This window comes from Lampetra planeri, chromosome 4, assembly GCF_965212315.1.
Source record: "Lampetra planeri chromosome 4, kcLamPlan1.2.h2, whole genome shotgun sequence".
NCBI classification, from domain to species: domain Eukaryota; kingdom Metazoa; phylum Chordata; class Hyperoartia; order Petromyzontiformes; family Petromyzontidae; genus Lampetra; species Lampetra planeri.
Genome location: NC_136110.1, coordinates 7,031,440 through 7,052,434, shown reverse-complemented (window position 1 = coordinate 7,052,434; position 20,995 = coordinate 7,031,440). Strand labels below are relative to the sequence as shown.

The window sequence follows — 20,995 nt, the reverse complement described above, 5'->3', positions numbered from 1 at the left end:
ACAGAGAGGCCGCTCTACCCCTCTGGCCTTTCTATGTGCTGTGAAGAAGGCCCATTGCCAATGCACATGCTCGATTTAAAGCTTTCGTGACTGCAGGGATTCATCTTCTTGGTTCTTTCGGTAAAGTCACGTAGAAGGGAAGTAATAGAATAATAAAAAATAATAATAATAATAACGTCTCCCCGACAGACATGGTCTTCACCTGATGACGGCTGCTTGCGTTGTGGCCGAAACGTCGTGATAATCATTTTATTATGTTTTATTTTTATTATTTTATTACTTCCTTTCTACGTGACTTTACCGAAAGAACCAAGAAGAAGAAAATGTACATGCTATTCTTTTCAAGGTACGGGCGTCCACTCCGTGTACGGAACGGATAAATATCCTGAGAAGTTGTCGGTGAAGCGAAATTCCGCAGATCGAACCCCGTCATGCCATCGATTTCTACTATATAATCGGATGCGCGTGTTGTTGACGAATGTGTTGATTTCTGTGAAGCAGCAGCATGTGGTCGCGCAACACCGCCAACTCAAAGGCTCACTCCGGACTCGTGCGACAATAATCCGGTCTCTCCTCTCGCCTCGAAAACTCTACAATTCGTTGCCTTTAGGAATGGAACATGGGAAAAGTATCCCTCCAATGTTATCTTCGTCCGTCTAAAAATATATACTCACCGTCTTGCAACTCCCGAGATGCGCATGCTCCCCCTATCTTGTACGAGCGTTTTTTTTAAATGCCATCTCATTAGGAATAGCGTTACAATCTACACACCTGTATCGATCCACTGCTGGATGGAAGCTGGGTTTCCCCGTGCCGTGTTGGCCATAATTGTTTAGCCATGCCTCGCCAGAATTGTGAATCGTGGGTGAGCACTCGGACTGATTCTGATATTGCTCACTCGCCACTGATGCTAGCCGTGGCCGTGAATGACCAACTATTGTAACTATTGTACCATAAATATTCAGCGTAACAAAGATGCCAAACACTCCCTGCAATGTGTCTGCACCGCGCATCGCATCTTTGACCTTGTTTGTGTGTGCACGCATGTCTATACGAATATATATGTGAACCTACACAATAGAGCAGGTGTTCATGTACATATCTAACAAACAAGACGCTCGGCATGATATATCGAAATTGGTTTGGTTGTTGTAGAGCGACCTTCATCAAGCAGTAGAACGAGGATGGCTGCTGCTGCTGCTGCGGAAACTTCGTTCATGAATACGACATTCATAACCACGTTAAAGAGCAGCCAGGGGCGTGCGATTGCGACCACCCAACCCAAACCACCCTCTCCAGTCTGCGCTCCTTCAACGGAGTAGGAGGGAGGCGTGGTAGCAAAACGACGCCAACGAACTCTCTCTCTCTCTGCCCCCTCTTGTTGTGGCCAGCAACAAGACCTGGGCATTGGCGCCTAGTTCCCGATCATCGCAAAAAATCGCACGGTCGCCTTGCGCCCGGCGTGTGGACAAAGAGCGCGCCGTGGCACACGATCGGATGGGCACTGCCGCCTCTCGGCATCGAACCGCGTTTGCGTGGGCTCGTGACGTGCCCGTGGACCCGGCGAATGCAACGGCGCACGGACTCACGAGAGGGGGGGGCACTCGTATTTGCCCAGCCAAAAGGCTCAGTCGAATCTCGGGACTCGATTTGGATGAGGCGCGGATACTGTTTGGGATGTTTGCTTTGGGAATGTCTTGGGTTGTGCAAAGTTCAGTATTGCGAGTGATGATGATGTTGCTTTTGAAAGATGCATGCACACGGAAATAATGCATTTCTGTTATATATACATATATGTGTGTGTGTGTGTCTTTACAGAGATCGGTACGGATGGGACAACGACCCGCTTGCTGTGCTGCCTTATACACACGGGACCACCCGCTGGTCCAGCAAAGTGGGTATCTCGCAAGCATCGCGTGACCCATCCACGCGCGATCCACCAACCCTTGCGCTGGAACGCGCTGGGTGGCATGCGCGCGCGCGGCACGACCGCCCGCCCGCTTGGACACACGCGCAATGTATTAATAGTATCGGTGTAATTCACCAATTAACGGGTTCATTAATTAACGGCTTTGAGAAGGGCGGTGTTACATCGATAACGCGACGTACGCTGCACGGCATATTGTGTAATATATCGGCACAAATATGTGTTTGTGCGTGGATGCAAGTGCACATGATAATCAGTCATTGCACGCATATATATGCAGTGGAATATTTTATCCTTAATGCAGTCCCTTTTGTCAATCCACCGCTGGATGAAGACCTCCGTCACGTCTTGTTATTGGGGTTCTTGTCTGACCATACTTCACCGCGCTGGTACGATAAGCGTTGCGCGGTTGGCGAAATGGGAGGTCGGTAATAGGACCGGTTCAGATATCGCCCGCCACTGATGGTAGATGTAGTCGGGACTCGAACTCAGATGGTCTGGTTCATGGCGTGGTGTGAAAACCATGATCGCAACGCTCCACCCCCCATATACAGATATCATACACTGATTATCGGCTCCGTATACAGCATATACTGATGCGTATTGCCCCTATATCTATAATATACTGACTATTCGCCCCATATAATACTTTCATTTTATATAGCGCCATTCATCCTAATAGCATCCCATACCGCCTACAGCCCGTTCAAGTCTATGGGGGGTGGGGGTCTCTGTCTGTCTGTACAATTGTCGCAGTCACTGCGCGCCCGCGCGCTGCGTCGATCTGCGGAAGGGGGTCCCTGCCGACACAGCGAACGTCGGGGAAGTTCAGCAGCATTGCGTGAAGCGAGCCTCACTCCGCTGATGAGAGACTGCAACGTCGAAACCGGCGCATTGACCCGTTGCCGCCGAGGACATGAATAATGTGAACTCGCAGGAATGGCGTGTGGCGGATGGTTCGTGTAATAAAAACGACGTTTTGGTTTTTGTTTTACGTGTGGAGAGAGATGCGATGAGAAGGAGGCGTTATTTATGGCGTTACACAACGCACACGTGTGTGTGTGTGTGTTATATGCACAGCGGTAGTGTAGCGGTTAGCGCGCTGCGCTATGAACCTGGCAACCCGGGTTCGATTCCCGCTCACGGCTAACACCAGTGACGATTATCTGAACCGGTCCTGGGCCTCCCCTAGGTCGACTCAGCCTTAAATGAGTACCTGGTGCGGTGTGTAAACATCGCCACTGGGGAGACAAAGGCGGTCGGGCGTGGTGCTGGCCACCACACCCCCTCGTGTACCGTTCCGGCCTTCATAGGTGCTCGCTAACAGCACTTGCCCCTACAGTCTGTTAAGGCTACACGGGGGATCTTTGTTATCTTTGTTTTTATATGCACTGCTCACAGGTACGCTAATTAGACACGCATGTCGTTCACGCTGCATACGCTACCGAGCATAAGCCTGTGGTGTGAACTCATAAGTAGCCTAACGACCGCCGGTAATGACGGGCGCGTCACGTGCCAGGGCACTGCAAGGCGCGCCGTGTTCTCTGCTGACATTTCACTTCCACGCGCTGTGCGCGGTCGAATCGCCGGACGGACACCCGAGTTCGATTCCAGGTCGTCACCGCCACCACCAGCGCCAGCACACTGACATCGGTGGCGAGGAAGATTTGAACGCGATCGTGAGCAAGCCAGCCCAACCCTCCCCGTCTACATTTCACCGAACGGTTTTGACCAGCGTGGGGAGGAATGGCCAAAGAAACCCGCCGTGAGTTTAGACTGCAGTATTATTACGACAGTATTATTGTGGATGCACGAGCGTGCTTGACTCATATGTTGACCAATGCGTGCGCGCTGGTTATAGAATACGGGTACGGGATCGATGAGTGCTCCGTTACCCAAACAGGAGTTTGAATGTTCTCCATGAGTCTCAACGAGTATCCGTGAGTCTCCACGAGTCTACACGAGTCCGGTGACCACAAAAGGCGAAGAGCTAAGGGTGATGGGGGGGGGCACTGTCAGGGGCAGATCTTCGGAGGTCGCGCCAATCTCCGGGTGCATCAGCTGTGGGAACCTGGCGTCGCAATGCGATGTTTACGTGTCGCCCGAAAACTGCAGAAATTAATTGATAATTTGTTGAAGAGATGCACGAAATAGCCGCGTGCGGATGGTAACTCACGGATGGTAACTCACGGATAGTAACTCACGGATGGTAACTAGCGAACGATTTTGACACCGAAGTCAGCGTAGACACAACATGCTCGACAATGCCAGTGGAGCGGTGGCGCAATCGTTAGCGCACTGGGGCTACGCACTCGGCCACCAAGAACATCGATTGCCGGCGACGACTCTGCCGTGGCGAGTGACATCCGAACCGGTCGTGGCTTCTCTCTTCACCAGCCCGCATTGACTAGCGTGGTGAAGTATGGTCGAACAACCCAATCCACAACAACAACAAAAACACAAACAGCCGCGTCGGGCCATGTGTTTTCCATCTTCAAAGCACGTGTGCATAGCCTGCAATGCGCCGCCTTTCGTCAATGTACTGCCTGGTAAAACAACACAAACACAAAAACACCTCCTCCCCACGTCCTGTCGTACATGGACGTTTGTGTGACCATACTTCGCCACGATGGTCAGTAAGGGTTGAGTCCAGGGGTGGGTTCAGACATCCCTCGCCACTGCCGTCACCCTTGACCTGGGGGGCGGGGGTGGTGGGGGTGAGGTGGGGGATTGAACTCTGGGTTCAATTTCATCGCCCGGCTTCTCGCGGCGCAAAGCGCAGGGCGCTAACCACCGCGCCCGCCGCTCCCTCCAAGTAATCAGTTGTTTCCCTTAAGTAGGAGCGGCATTAAAAATGTGTCGCTCGCTGCGCAATCGGGGGGGGGGGGGGGGGTGGAAAGTTTCCAATCATTGCCCGAGTGCAGAGTCGCGCGCCAGGCGACGGCGGTCTAAGCCACGCAAGGCGAGTGCGCCGAGTTTGGCTGGCGCGGCTGCCAGGTGTGAATTAAACACGTTAAAATCGCATTAACACGTGGCCGATAAATCAAATTAAGGAAGGCTCGCCCCGACTGAGAAGTCGTTTATTAGCCTCCAGAGCCACGTTCGTACAGACGCCGCGAGTTAGAACAGCGGGCGCGCTCGCGATGTGAACGCGTGCGAGCAATGGCTACCCCCATGCAGTGCAACGTCGCACATCCGACCCGACTTTATATATACATGTTCCGTGTCTCGGTCACACAGCGAGTCCGATATAATCACGTGGCCTTTGGCTGATGCGCCAGGACTGGGGTGTAGCGCGAGCTTTGATTCGGAGCTTGAAATCGTATCTATAAACCGACCACACGTCTACCTGGATATCTGGCAGCTATAGATCGTTCGTTGCAGGATGTCGCTATTGCTCTGTAAAGAAGGGGACGTTCTTTGGATGACCTTGTCCTCGCCATAGCAACGTGGAACTGTCACCACAGCTGCCCAAGAGAGATGAATGAAGATCTGTCAAGGTTCGATTGAGCACGATTGAACGACACTTGAACGGCGCGTTTGTTAATGGGGTTGTTCACCACAAAAACAAGCATTCCCCGTATAGCCTCAACAGACTGTTGAGGCAAGTGCTGTTAGCGAGCAACTATGAAGGCCAGCACGGCACACGAGGGGGTGGGTAACCAACACCACGCCCGGCCGCCTTTGTCTCCCCAGTAGCGATGTTTACACACCGCACCAAGTACTCATTTGAGGCTGAGTCGACCTCGGGGAAGCCCAGGATCGGTTTAGATAATCGTCACTGGGGTCGGCCGTGAGCGGGAATAGAACTCGGGTCGCCGGGTTCGTAGCGCAGCGCGCTAACCGCTACACCACCGCTCCCCACACATTTGTTAATGGGGTTGTTTATCCCACATACATACACCACACACACACACTGCGGACACGTGGTGTGGGATTGTGCTGCTGGTGATATTTTCACGCGTCTTGGTCAATCCGTTTCCGGATGAATCATCATAATTATGTTCATTTGTAAGACGCATTTCATCCGTAGATCGCAAAGCGCCGTGTATGCAAAGCATGCAATTGACAGAACCATGCAGGGTAAACGGCCAGAACTTGGGGCTAAATGCCAATTTAAAGAGGTGAGTCTTTTTTTAAAGGCAGAATGAAGTAGCTCTAACAATCCTGGTTGTCGTATTATCAAAGGCAAAGCGTTGTTCCATAGACTGGGAGCTTCACAATGGAAAAAGCCCGCCCCTCCGATTAGCCGGCTACGTACGGTGCGAACGAAGTTCAACACACCCCAGGAAATTAAACCTTGCCCTCGGAGTACTCAGAAGAAGGCGATCCCAAGATCTCAGGAACTTCGTCGAAGGGGATCCCCACGTCCTGTTACGTTCGGGGCTTTTTCATCCATACTTCACCACGCTGGTCAGTGCGGGTTTAGCAAATTTGGGGAGGGGGGTGGTACAGTGGGGGTGGGGGGGTAGAGCGCCCAGGACCGGTTCAGCTTTCACTCGCCACTGATGTTCGCCGTGGGTACCGCGATCGAACCCGGCACGCTGGCATCAGAGCGCAGTGCGCTCACAACCACCGCGCGCCCACCGCTCCCGTCTTCCGTCGTGAACGAAATAAAGGAACCGAATGAAACACACAGATCCCGTAGAAATATTCCCATCTTTTACCTCTTTATGTGCACATATATACACAAATGTGTAAACAGATTGCCATATATATATATGTGTGTGTGTGTGGGTTATCGATGCGTGTGTAGATGTCGGGAGATTTGCACGGTCATCCTTGGCTACACTTTAGGGGAGGACATACGAGGGGAGGTGAGGAATATGTTTTAGAAGAGTGTGGAGGGTGGGGTTTACAACACACACACACACACATGTCACTTAGACAAAGATCCCCCGTGTAGCCTTACGAGACTGTTGGGGCAAGTGCGAGGCCGTCTTTGTCTCCCCGCTGCCGATGTTCACACACCGCAAAGGCGGAACTTATTATTTTACGGCCGAGTCGAGCTATGGGAGGGATGTAATAACAGGTTTAACAACAGCAATAGCTGTGATTCGCCGCTGTGTGACGGCAACATCACCACACAGCTTCTTGTGCCAGGCTAGGTGCACTTTGAGGCCACGTTTGTTTGGCGCGTGTGTTGGGGGGGGTGTCGTGAAAGCCCATTGCGCTATGCACCCGGCGGCTCGAGTTCGATTCTCGGCCACGGCCATCAAACGACAGCGATTATAATCAGAGCCGAGCCTGTACATCTGCTGCATTGACACGGCCTCAAATGAATTATCTCCGCACCGCGCGGCCCTAACGGCCTACGGGAGGTGTGTTGGACAACTGTACTTGCCCTCAACAAATCCACGAAGGCTACACGGGGGACCTTTGCCTTTGCGCGCGCGTGTTTATATCTCTCTCGACTGTCTCCTATAACCTCCCCACACAGCTTCGCCACCGCAAACCCCCCACCTCCCCCCACACACACGCTTCAATTTGCACGGCCAATCACTTTTAGAGGCAAAGTCGTCCGCTCCACCCGCTTCTCCCTAAGGCTATGTATGCATGACGCCCAAGAGATGTGAGTTGTGTGCGTGCGTGCGCGCGTGTGTGCGCGTGTGTGTGTGCGTGTGGGGAGGAGTTGGGTGGGGTAGGGGAGATGGGAGGGAGAGAGGGAGGAGGAGGAGGAGAAGAGGGGAGGGTAATAGTAGGTTGGGGAAGTGGAGCCAGTGATCGAAAGCACGCGGGCCAACAACCAACGCAGATTTGCGAGCTGCGTCGACTTAGCGCGCTGGCCGGTAACTCCCCCTCCTCCTCCTCCTGCCCGCTCCGGGATCACTCCGTAAACGCTGCTCAACGACTGCGGTGTTAATACATCAACAACAACAGCAGCGGCAGCGGCAACAACAACATCAACACGCGCGCACTGGCGGCGATCAAGAGGGAGGAACGCACGAACACACGAACGAACATTTGAGCGGCCTCGTTTGAAGAAGGGAGCGTGGAGGAAGGGAGCGAATCGGGGCCAAGTAAGTCGGGCACGAGTTTCACTCGCACCGGCTCCTCCGTGCGATTTGCCACGGAAGGAGTGAGAGAAGATCACGACGAACGCGGGCCCCGAATTGCGTTAACTCTATTTAAGTCGTACACAGAGAGTTTATATTTATGTATGTATATATATAAATATAAATAAGTTGGGGGGAGGGTGGGGGTGATGGTTTTGGCACGGCCCTTACCGGTAAAAAATGACGAAAGGCGTCAAGCGGCATGTGTTGTTGTTATTATTGTTATTGCGTGTTTTGTGCAGGCGCTATCAGCTAATTCGTTAGTACAAATGTGGACGATCTATTTGATTGCCATCGAAAGCGCTGCGGCCGCCCATTATTTTTGCTTTCGCGATGGAAAGCGCGGCCGACACCAAACGAATGCGTCGTGATTTGCATCGCTTGACTAAGAGAGGCAACGTGTGTGGTGTATTTTCTCTCTTTCTCTTTCTCTCCCCCTGTTTCCGTGGCAGTCACCTGTTTGGAATTGTCCAGCTGTGTCGGTGTGGTGGTGGTGGTGGCGGCGGTGTTGCTGACCAGCCCTAGTCCACGACCAAGCAAGTGTACACGTCTCGTGGCCGGGAGCCCCGGCGAAAGATACAATGGCACGAGTCGAGTGGTCTTCGTGAAGCGAGTGAATGAATAGCTTGGCTCTCGAGCGCGCTGTCAAACTCGCCGGCGGGAGAAACGAAGCGGACACAAACAAAAGCCAACTAGGCCACATCGGTGTTGTCTCGTAGTTAAAGGGAGAAGTGGTGTGTGTGTGTGTGGGGGGCGGAGGGTGGGGTGGGTGCGAGAGATAGGAAAAAAACAGAGACGGAGGCGCGCTTCCCCCCCCCCTCTACATGCGTCGAGTGCGAAGTCAAAGCCGGCTGCGTTCCCAGCTTCACGGACTGACGGACGGCGTGGAGCCAATAGCCTCACAGTGACCTGCTCATCATAAGTGGGGTGGGTGGGGGGGTGTTTGGAGGAGCAACGAATATTGAGAGAGAGAGAGAAACGACGGAGCGACGAGAAGATCTACAAATCGCTAAGGACAAGCACGCGAATACAGAGCGAGAGAGAGAGGGACACACAGAGACACACGCACACACGGAGACAGAGAGAGACACACACACACACAGAGAGACACACACACAGACACACACACAGAGACACACACACAGAGACACACACACAGAGCCACAGAGAGAGAGAGATACACGCACACACGGAGAGAGAGACACGCACATACACAGAGAGAGAGACACACACACAGAGACACACACACGCACAAAGAGAGAGACACACACGAATACCGCTCACCGTCGCTTAAAGACGCGGATTCAATCGCAGCGCGCTCGCACCTGGCGCGCACCAGATTCTTTCTCACTCTCTTATCTCCGAAGGCTGGCGACGACAACAAAAAAAACCCACCAAAATCCGCGCGTCCGCGAGTCGAGTAGGGAGTACGATGTTCCAGCCACCCACCAAGCGCTGCTTCACCATCGAATCTCTCGTGGCTAAGGATGGTGGCGACTCTGTATCCGCGGCCGCAACTTTGCAACAACAACAGCAGCAGCAGCAGCAGCAACAGCAGCAACAACAGCCGGCTTACCCGATACCAGGAGGTGCGAATCCGTTGACTTGCGGTGCCCAGCCACCGCATCCATTCGCGGCAGCGGCGGCGGCGGCGGCGGCGGCCGCGGCTGCCAGCCGGGCGGGGATGCACCCGGAGCTGTTTTTCCACGACGCCCATCACCTGCAGCCACTGCTCGCCGTGCCCGCCATGCACCCGTCCGGCCACCACCACCACCACCACTTGTCCCACCCGCCTCCGTCGCTGCCCCTGTTCGGAGGTCCGCAGGGGAGGGATGCCATCAGTCTCTACCCGTGGCTATTGCATCGGCCGCGGTATCTTGGGCACAGATACCCAGGTACGTGCGCTTTGCTTAGACCGCGCGTGCGGTTTGTGCTAGCGATGTAACTATTGAAGCGCTTGCATCAACGAGTCTGTGCAGGATATATGCACGGGACTCTGCCGTCTCTGTGTGCTCAATCGACGAATGAGCCACCGGGTTCTCACGGGTGATAGTGGACCGGTTCGGCGCCTCCACTAGGTCGACCCGGCCTTAAATGTGAGCACACCTGGCGCGATTTGGCCACGCTGGTCTCAATGGGCGCTCGCTAACAACGCGCGCTGCAACGGTTTGTTGGAGGTCGTGGGGGGCGAAGCGACGCCAAAGTCAGACGGGGTCGGGTAGACGATCAGAGTGGGTCTCTGTGGCAAGATTGCGTGCAACGCACGTACACGCACACATACAATCATGTGTGTACACGTGCATGATTGTTCCACGTGTGTGTGTGTGTGGATATGCGGTAGCGTGGCGGTTAGTGCGTCGCGTGCAACGAACCCGGCGACCCGAGTTCGATTCCCGCTCACGGCCACCAACCCCAGTGACGATTATCTGAACCGGTCATGGGCTTCCCTGAGGTCGACTCAGCCTCAAATGAGTACCTGTGTGCGGTGTGTAAACTTCGTCACTTGGGAGACAAAGGCGGCCCGGCATGGTGCTGGCCATCCACCTTCCCCGTGTAACCCTCACCATCTTCATCGGTGCTCGCTTACAGCACTTGTTGTTGTTGTTGTTCCAAAAAGATGTGAAGCCTTCACGGGGGAACTTTGTCTGGTGCATCTGGCCTTTGGTCGCATGATTGTTGCATCGAAAAATGGTGTAACCTAGACTGACCTTAACGAGTATGTATAGTGTCAATTGTTATCGCGTTCGTGCGCGGTGGTGTAGCGGTTAGCGCGCTGCGCTACGAACCTTGCCACCCGAGTTCGATTCCCGCTCACGGCCACCAACCCCAGTGACAATTATCTGAACTGGTCCTGGGCCTCCCCGAGTTCAAATGAGTACCTGGTGCGGTGTGTAAACATCGCCGCTGGGGAGACAAAGGCGGTCGGGCGTGGTGCTGGCCACTCACCCCCCGTTTGCCGTGACGGCCTTAAGAGGTGCTTTCTAACAGCACTTGCCCCAACAGTCTGTTAAGGCTATATGGGGGATCGTTGTCTTTGTACATTGTTCGGGCAAGTTAATAAAACTAATGTTTTAAACTACGAATTTGAAAGCAAAATTACCTACGTGCGACTTCATTTTATATATTCAAAACACACCTAACCGGGAAGTGAACGCACTTGGCACATACAGTGCAGTGTGTTCTCACCACGGAACTTTCCTCTTGTGCGGATAGAGAATGCGCGTGGTTGCTCTTCGCTAAACACCCTCGTTAGGGAATCTTCCACGTTGTGTATAACGTCGTCTGTAGCGTAGTGTATACAAGGTCAATGGTCAATCTGTCTACAGTGAAAAAAAATAGCCATTACACGATACATCTTGCGTATTAGTATAGTATATAGTCATATTAGGGCAGTGTTATTGACAGATGTGTTGAGTTGTATAGCTATTTGTGCGTATGTACCGCTGTTCAACGCCGTATCACACTTTTGGATGCGCGCGTGTGCGTGTGTGCGTGTGTGTGTGCGTGTGTGCGTGTGTGTGTGCGCGTGTGCGTGCGTGTGTGCGTGTGTGTGTGCGTGTGTGCGTGTGTGTGTGTGCGTGTGTGTGTGCGTGTGTGCGCGTGTGTGCGCGTGTGTGTGCATATGATTAATTTGCGTTAATTTCATCGGTATGGTTGACGCACAGAGCGGAGCGTTCGATACAACTCTCGCTGACGATATCAGCTATAAGCGAACGCGAATAGCCGAGAAGGTAGTCGGGACTTAATTGCCTTGTTAATGCTTTAGCGCACACTCGGCATGCGTGAATGGAATTCGCGATATACAATACCGCGTTTCTCAAGCCGCGTCGAGATTTCAACCCCTCCACATATTGTAACGCAGACGTTTTTTGTCGTGTGTTTTTTGTTTGTTTGTGTCTCTACACACACACACATCACCTATGTAGACGAGAATCCTAAACGATTGCTATTAAACGAATTATTTGGTGACGCTACTGCTGCTTCTGCTGCGTTGACAATGGTGCAAATGCACAAGTAAAATAATAACAACAACGCTACAGCCTAACGCATGTGTCAATAAATAGTATGTGGCCTTACAAGGATACACGTATATAATGCGTGTTAGCCAGGTGCTATGAAGAAAGCCTATTGCCCGAAACGTCGCCCTTTAAACGCTGTCTGGGGACCTTGACACTTGGCGATTTGGATTACGTCCGATCGTCCGTGCCGGTGTTTGAGTTCCCCTACGCCAAATTGAACGAGCGGCGAGAATCTGTTGCCCGTCCCTCTTCGTGTGCCACACGAAGAATGCACAGAGAGAGAGAGAGTTCGTTTGTAACAGAGGCGATCTCAGCTGCGGCATTAATGTGTGTTTACATATATGTGTGTGTGTGGGGAGCGGTGGTGTAGTGGTTAGCACGCTCCGCTATGAACCCGGCGAGCCGAGTTCGATTTCCCGCTCACGGCAAACACCAGTGACGATTAAGTCGACTCAGCATCAAATGAGTACCTGGTGCGGTGTGTAAACATCGCCACTTGGGAGACAAAGGCGGTCGGGCGTGGTGCTGGCCACCCACCCCCTCGTATATCGTCCCGGCCTTCATAGGTGCTTGCTAACAGCACTTGCCCCAACAGTCTGTTAAGGCTATACGGGGGATCTGTGTCTTTTTGTCTGGTATTCATTAGACAAAGATCTTTCTTTGTGTTTGGTATTGTCTGCTCGACTTTGTAGCCCCAGTTGTCAGTCCACTGTCGGATAAAGGCCTCCGCCACGCCGCGTCGGACATCGTGTGGATTGTTTGACCATACTTCACCACCCGGCTGGCCAGTGCGGGTTGCTGAAGGGTGACGGGAACAGGGGGAGAGGAATGGGCGCGGGGGAGGGGGCAGGACCGGTTCAGATATCACTCGATACTGATGTTAGCCGTGACCGAGAATCGAACCCCAGTTTGCTGCCGAGTTTCAAGGCGTTGACGTGCCGCTGTCCACTGCACTACCGCTTTCCTCGTTTTCTCACGTTCATCAGTGGCTACGTATTTACATATATGCATACAAAAGAAAACAACCCTCCTCATATCCTTAACAGACTGTTGGGGCAAGTGCTGTTAACGAGTAACACCTAATGAAGGCCGGCACGGCAAACGGGGGGTGAGTGGCCAGCACCACGCCCGGCCGCCTTTGTCTCCCCAGTGGCGATGTTTACACACCGCACCAGGTACTCATTTGATCCTGAGTCGACCTAGGGGAGGGTTGGGACCGGATAAGATAAATCGTCACTGGTGTTGGCCATGAGCAGGAATCGAACTCGGGTGGCCGGGTTCGTAGAGCAACGTTCTAAATGTTGCCCTACACACACATATATATAAACAGACACACACACATACGAATCACTATTATCCACATAATGCACACAAAGAACACTTAACACCCCCTTTAAACGACAATACAAGCGCCCAGGGCACAAAAGACGTTAAGGCAAATAATGCTTGGCCTTTTGAGAAATGGGATGACCCTCAGACACACGACGGTGTGTGGCGGGCAGGCGTGTGAACAGGCATTCAAGGGCTTTCATAATAATGTAAATAGATGCAGTCACTCAGACTGAATGTGAAATACGCGGCGCGCACACACACACACGCACGGAAAGAATACGGCTCGTGGTATACGAATCATCATCACGATAGCAGTATTATTTAAAACGCCTCGCGACATCGTGCCAGACTCGCTGCCTCGGGGGCAATACATCTGTGGCTTCTAACCCATGCAGACGCACAGACAGGCGGGCTGCTTGCAGAAGTGGCGATTTTTATTTAATTCGTTTTTTTGCCAGTAAGCGTAGCGCCGGCGTAATTGATCCGCGCTCTGGGCGATTGGACAAGAGCGAACACGTCGCATCGCTCTCTCTCTCTCTGTGTGTATGCACGTGAGCGAATATTCATAGTATATATATTTAACTAAAGGACCCCTTTGCTTTCAGCTAATATATGGAGAACTTTTTAATAATAATTACATTTTAACCAGGTAAGGCCCACTGTGTTTTTGCAGACGCGACCTGCCCATCACAAATGACACCGCTCAACGAGATCGGCGTAACGCGAGCACATGTTGTGTAGCAGCCGCAATAGTCTAAAGGAATATTTCTAAACGTGGAGGGGGAAAAAAAAATCGGAGGACCCGGAGAAAAATCCACGCGACCACGGGGAGCATAGACAAACTCCAAATATACAGGCGTCAGCATCGTGATCGAACCTATGATGTCTTGTATACCAGGCGAGGTAGTTAACATCCACACCACAGAGCCTTACATTCCGTCTCTCCACGTATCGAGACGGGGATTTCTTCTTTTGTTTCGAGTCCGCCCGCCTGCCTATTGCTAATGGCTTTCCAGACCGAATATTACCAAGCGGTGACTATTTAAGCCAATCAAACCCTGGACCCGATTCGTTTTCCTTTTTCTTTCAGCAGGCAGTCTCAATCTGCATCGTGTTAAACAAATGCTGCTGGATTTCTCCAGGTATCATTGGCGAGCGCTCCCCGTGTATAATATGGGAGCCCTCCCTCCCGTGGCTTTGCTGACATCGACCGGACGCTAAACGATCCGGGTTCGTTCACGAACAACAGTTCTCTATACAGCGTGGGTCAATCAATTGCACCGCGGTACATACTCAAAGAATACGGCCGATGGATTTACACGGAAAGTGTTCAGCCAATTAGTTACTCATCAGTAAACGAACGAAAACACACAGGCGTGGCATCAACGCTATTACACCCGTTCATTTGCTCGTTACTCGTCCAGCAGATGAGACGACTCGAATTATTTTCGATTGCAAACTCGCACATTCGATAGAATGTAGTACGTGTGCCTGTGTGCGTGTGTGTGCGTGTCCGCGGCTGTAGCGGTTAGCGCGCTGCGCTATGAACCCGGCGACACAGGTTCGATTCCCGCTTTACGGCCAACACCAGTGACGATTATCTGAACCGGTCCCGGGCCTCCCCTAGGTCGACTCAGCCTCAAATGAGTACCTGGTGCGGTGTGTAGTAAACATCGCCGCTAGGGAGACAAAGGCGGTCGGGCGTGGTGCTGGCCACCCACCCCCCTCGTGTGCCGTTCCGGCCTTCATAGGTGCTCGCTAACAGCACTTGCCCCAACAGTCTGTTCCAGGCTATATGGGGATCGTTGTCTTTGTTTGTCCGCGGCTGTCGGGCCGAGTGCAGTTTGCGAGCTCCTGTTAAGGGCAGCGCAGCGCACGTTGTGAGGCGGGATGGGGGGGGTGATGTGGTCAGCGCACCATCCCTGACCACCTTTGTCTCCCCGATTCCTGATGTTCACGCTCCCGTTTAAGAGTGAGCCAGTCGACCCTAGCCGCACGTCCAGGGATGTTTGAGATAGATACGGAAATCGCGACAACGATGCCGAAGCCTTCAAGTTCGCACACAAGAGACAAAGATCACCCGTATAGCCTCTAGCAGACTGTCAGGCCAAGTGCTGTGATCGAGCACCTATGAAGATCGACCGCCTTTGTCTCCCTAGTGGCGGATGTATTTCACATCGTTCGGGGTACTCACTTGAGGCTGAGTCGACCTAGGGAAGTTGCCCCGTGAGCGACAAATCGAACTGAGGTTGTCGAGTTCAGTGGGCTCAGTTTGTCAAGCACTGACACACACACACACAGCACACACACAGCACACACACAGCACACACACAGCACACACACACAGCACACACACACAGCACACACACAGCACACACACACAGCACACACACACACACAGCACACACACACACACACAGCACACACACAGCACGCACACAGCACGCACACAGCACACACACAGCACACACACAGCACACACACAGCACACACACAGCACACACACAGCACACACACAGCACACACACAGCACACACACACATCACACACACATCACACACACATCACACACACAGCACACACACACACAGCACACACACAGCACACACACAGCACACAGCACACAGCACACGCACACAGCACACGCACACAGCACACGCACACACACACAGCACACACACAGCACACACACAGCACACACACAGCACACACACAGCACACAGCGCACGCACACGCACACGCACACGCACACGCACACGCACACACACAGCACACACACAGCACACACACAGCACACACACAGCACACACACAGCACACACACAGCACACACACAGCACACACACAGCACACACACAGCACACACACAGCACACACACAGCACACACACAGCACACACACAGCACACACACAGCACACACACAGCACACACACAGCACACACACAGCACACACACAGCACACACACAGCACACACACAGCACACACACAGCACACACACAGCACACACACAGCACACACACAGCACACACACAGCACACACACAGCACACACACAGCACACACACAGCACACACACAGCACACACACAGCACACACACAGCACACACACAGCACACACACAGCACACACACAGCACACACACAGCACACACACAGCACACACACAGCACACACACAGCACACACACAGCACACACACAGCACACACACAGCACACACACAGCACACACACAGCACACACACAGCACACACACAGCACACACACAGCACACACACAGCACACACACAGCACACACACAGCACACACACAGCACACACACAGCACACACACAGCACACACACAGCACACACACAGCACACACACAGCACACACACAGCACACACACAGCACACACACAGCACACACACAGCACACACACAGCACACACACAGCACACACACAGCACACACACAGCACACACACAGCACACACACAGCACACACACAGCACACACACAGCACACACACAGCACACACACAGCACACACACAGCACACACACAGCACACACACAGCACACACACAGCACACACACAGCACACACACAGCACACACACAGCACACACACAGCACACACACAGCACACACACAGCACACACACAGCACACACACAGCACACACACAGCACACACACAGCACACACACAGCACACACACAGCACACACACAGCACACACACAGCACAACACAGCACACAGCACACAGCACACAGCACACACACAGCACACACACAGCACACACACAGCACACACACAGCACACACACAGCACACACACAGCACACACACAGCACACACACAGCACACACACAGCACACACACAGCACACACACAGCACACACACAGCACACACACAGCACACACACAGCACACACACAGCACACACACAGCACACACACAGCACACACACAGCACACACACAGCACACACACAGCACACACACAGCACACACACAGCACACACACAGCACACACACAGCACACACACAGCACACACACAGCACACACACAGCACACACACAGCACACACACAGCACACACACAGCACACACACAGCACACACACAGCACACACACAGCACACACACAGCACACACACAGCACACACACAGCACACACACAGCACACACACAGCACACACACAGCACACACACAGCACACACACAGCACACACACAGCACACACACAGCACACACACAGCACACACACAGCACACACACAGCACACACACAGCACACAGCACACAGCACACAGCACACAGCACACAGCACACAGCACACAGCACACAGCACACAGCACACAGCACACAGCACACAGCACACAGCACACAGCACACAGCACACAGCACACAGCACACAGCACACAGCACACAGCACACAGCACACAGCACACAGCACACAGCACACAGCACACAGCACACAGCACACAGCACACAGCACACAGCACACAGCACACAGCACACAGCACACAGCACACAGCACATACACGACACACACAGCACACACACAGCACACACACAGCACACACACAGCACACACACAGCACACACACAGCACACACACAGCACACACACAGCACACACACAGCACACACACAGCACACACACAGCACACACACAGCACACACACAGCACACACACAGCACACACACAGCACACACACAGCACACACACAGCACACACACAGCACACACACAGCACACACACAGCACACAGCACACAGCACACAGCACACAGCACACAGCACACAGCACACACACAGCACACACACAGCACACACACAGCACACACACAGCACACACACAGCACACACACAGCACACACACAGCACACACACAGCACACACACAGCACACACACAGCACACACACAGCACACACACAGCACACACACAGCACACACACAGCACACACACAGCACACACACAGCACACACACAGCACACACACAGCACACACACAGCACACACACAGCACACACACAGCACACACACAGCACACACACAGCACACACACAGCACACACACAGCACACACACAGCACACACACAGCACACACACAGCACACACACAGCACACACACAGCACACACACAGCACACACACAGCACACACACAGCACACACACAGCACACACACAGCACACACACAGCACACACACAGCACACACACAGCACACACACAGCACACACACAGCACACACACAGCACACACACAGCACACACACAGCACACACACAGCACACACACAGCACACACACAGCACACACACAGCACACACACAGCACACAGCACACAGCACACAGCACACAGCACACAGCACACAGCACACAGCACACAGCACACAGCACACAGCACACAGCACACAGCACACAGCACACAGCACACAGCACACAGCACACAGCACACAGCACACAGCACACAGCACACAGCACACAGCACACAGCACACAGCACACAGCACACAGCACACAGCACACAGCACACAGCACACAGCACACAGCACACAGCACACAGCACATACACGACACACACAGCACACACACAGCACACACACAGCACACACACACAGCACACACACACACACAGCACACACACACAGCACATACACGACACACACAGGACACACACACAGCACATACACACACAGCACACACAGCACACACACAGCACACACACAGAGCACACACGCACACACAGCACACACAGCACACACACAGCACACAGCACACACACAGCACACACACAGCACACAGCACACATACAGCACACATACACACATGACACACACACAGGACACACACAGCACACACAGCACACACACAGGAAACACACAGCACACATACACACATGACACACACACAGGACACACACAGCACACACAGCACACACACAGGAAACACACAGCACACATACACACATGACACACACACAGGACACACACAGCACACACACACAGGAAACACACACACATGACACACACACAGGACACACACAGCACACATACACAGGAAACACACACACAGGACACACACACACACATGACACACACACGACACAAAGACAGGACACAACAGGACACACACATAGGACACAGCACACACAGGAGACACACACAGCACACACACAGCACACACACAGCACACAGCACAAACAAACACACAGGACACACACACGTAGATAATTTGCATGTAAGTTTAATTTCACACTTGCACAGAGAGACACGCTTCTCACGCGAAGAGCGATACTTGTGTTTTATAATCACTGTAACTAGTCATTCCAGTTTTCAAAATTATGTAAATGAATGGTGTCCAAGACACAGATCTGGGTTTGTTGTTAATCGAGAATGGGGAATACATCTCTGTTCGATCTCATTCGCTTTGCTGTTGATGCTATTGTTGTAGTAGCTGCTGCTGTTATTGTTGTTGTTGTAGTAGCTGCTGTTGTTGTTGTTGTTGTCATAGTAGCTGTTGTTGTAGTAGCTGCTGCTGTTATTGTTGTTGTTGTAGTAGCTGTTGTAGTAGTAGCTGCTGCTGTTATTGTTGTTGTTGTTGTAGTAGCTGTTGTTGTAGTAGCTGCTGCTGTTATTGTTATTGTTGTAGTAGCTGCTGTTGTTGTTGTAGTAGCTGCTGCTGTTGTTGTTGTCGTAGTAGCTGTTGTTGTTGTTGTAGTAGCTGCTGTTGTTGTTGTAGTAGCTGCTGTTGTTGTTGTAGTAGCTGCTGTTGTTGTTGTAGTAGCTGCTGTTATTGTTGTTATTGTAGTAGCTGCTGTTGTTGTAGTAGCTGCTGTTGTTGTTGTAGTAGCTGCTGTTGTTGTTGTTGTTGTAGTAGCTGCTGCTGTTGTTGTAGCTGCTGTTGTTGTTGTTGTAGCTGCTGCTGATGTTGTTGTAGTAGCTGCTGTTGTTGTTATTGTAGTAGCTGCTGTTGTTGTTGTAGTAGCTGTTGTTGTTGTTGTAGTAGCTGCTGTTGTTGTTGTAGTAGCTGTTGTTGTTGTTGTAGTAGCTGCTGTTATTGTTGTTATTGTAGTAGCTGTTGTTGTTGTTGTTGTAGTAGCTGCTGTTGTTGTTGTCGTAATAGCTGCTGTTGCTGTTGTTGTTGTCGTAGTAGCTGCTACTGCTGCTGTTGTTGTTGTCTTAGTAGCTGCTGTTGTTGTTATCGTAGTAGCTGCTACTGCTGCTGTTGTTGTCTTAGTAGCTGCTACTGCTGTTGTTGTTGTTGTCTTAGTAGCTGCTGTTGTTGTTATCGTAGTAGCTGCTACTGCTGCTGTTGTTGTTGTCTTAGTAGCTGCTACTGCTGCTGTTGTTGTTGTCTTAGTAGCTGCTGTTGTTGCTATCGTAGTAGCTGCTACTGCTGCTGTTGTTGTTGTCGTAGTAGCTGCTGTTGTTGTTATCGTAGTAGCTGCTACTGCTGCTGTTGTTGTTGTCGTAGTAGCTGCTGTTGTTGTTGTCGTAGTAGCTGCTACTGCTGCTGTTGTTGTTGTCTTAGTAGCTGCTGTTGTTGTTATCGTAGTAGCTGCTACTGCTGCTGTTGTTGTTGTCGTAGTAGCTGCTGTTGTTGTTATCGTAGTAGCTGCTACTGCTGCTGTTGTTGTTGTCGTAGTAGCTGCTGTTGTTGTTGTCGTAGTAGCTGCTACTGCTGCT

The 20,995-nt window shown here is 52.3% G+C and overlaps 1 protein-coding gene across 1 annotated transcript in view; it reads left to right on the top strand.

The window, feature by feature from the left end:
* Positions 1 to 9,301: 9,301 nt before the first annotated feature.
* LOC144717629 (homeobox protein EMX1-like) overlaps positions 9,302 to 20,995 on the top strand; it is a 30,452-nt gene continuing 18,758 nt past the window's right edge. Inside the window, exon 1 of the mRNA XM_078593142.1 lies at positions 9,302 to 9,878. Within this exon, the coding sequence (XP_078449268.1) occupies positions 9,416 to 9,878 (463 nt within the window). The 5' untranslated portion in view covers positions 9,302 to 9,415. The remainder of the gene's footprint in view (positions 9,879 to 20,995) is intronic.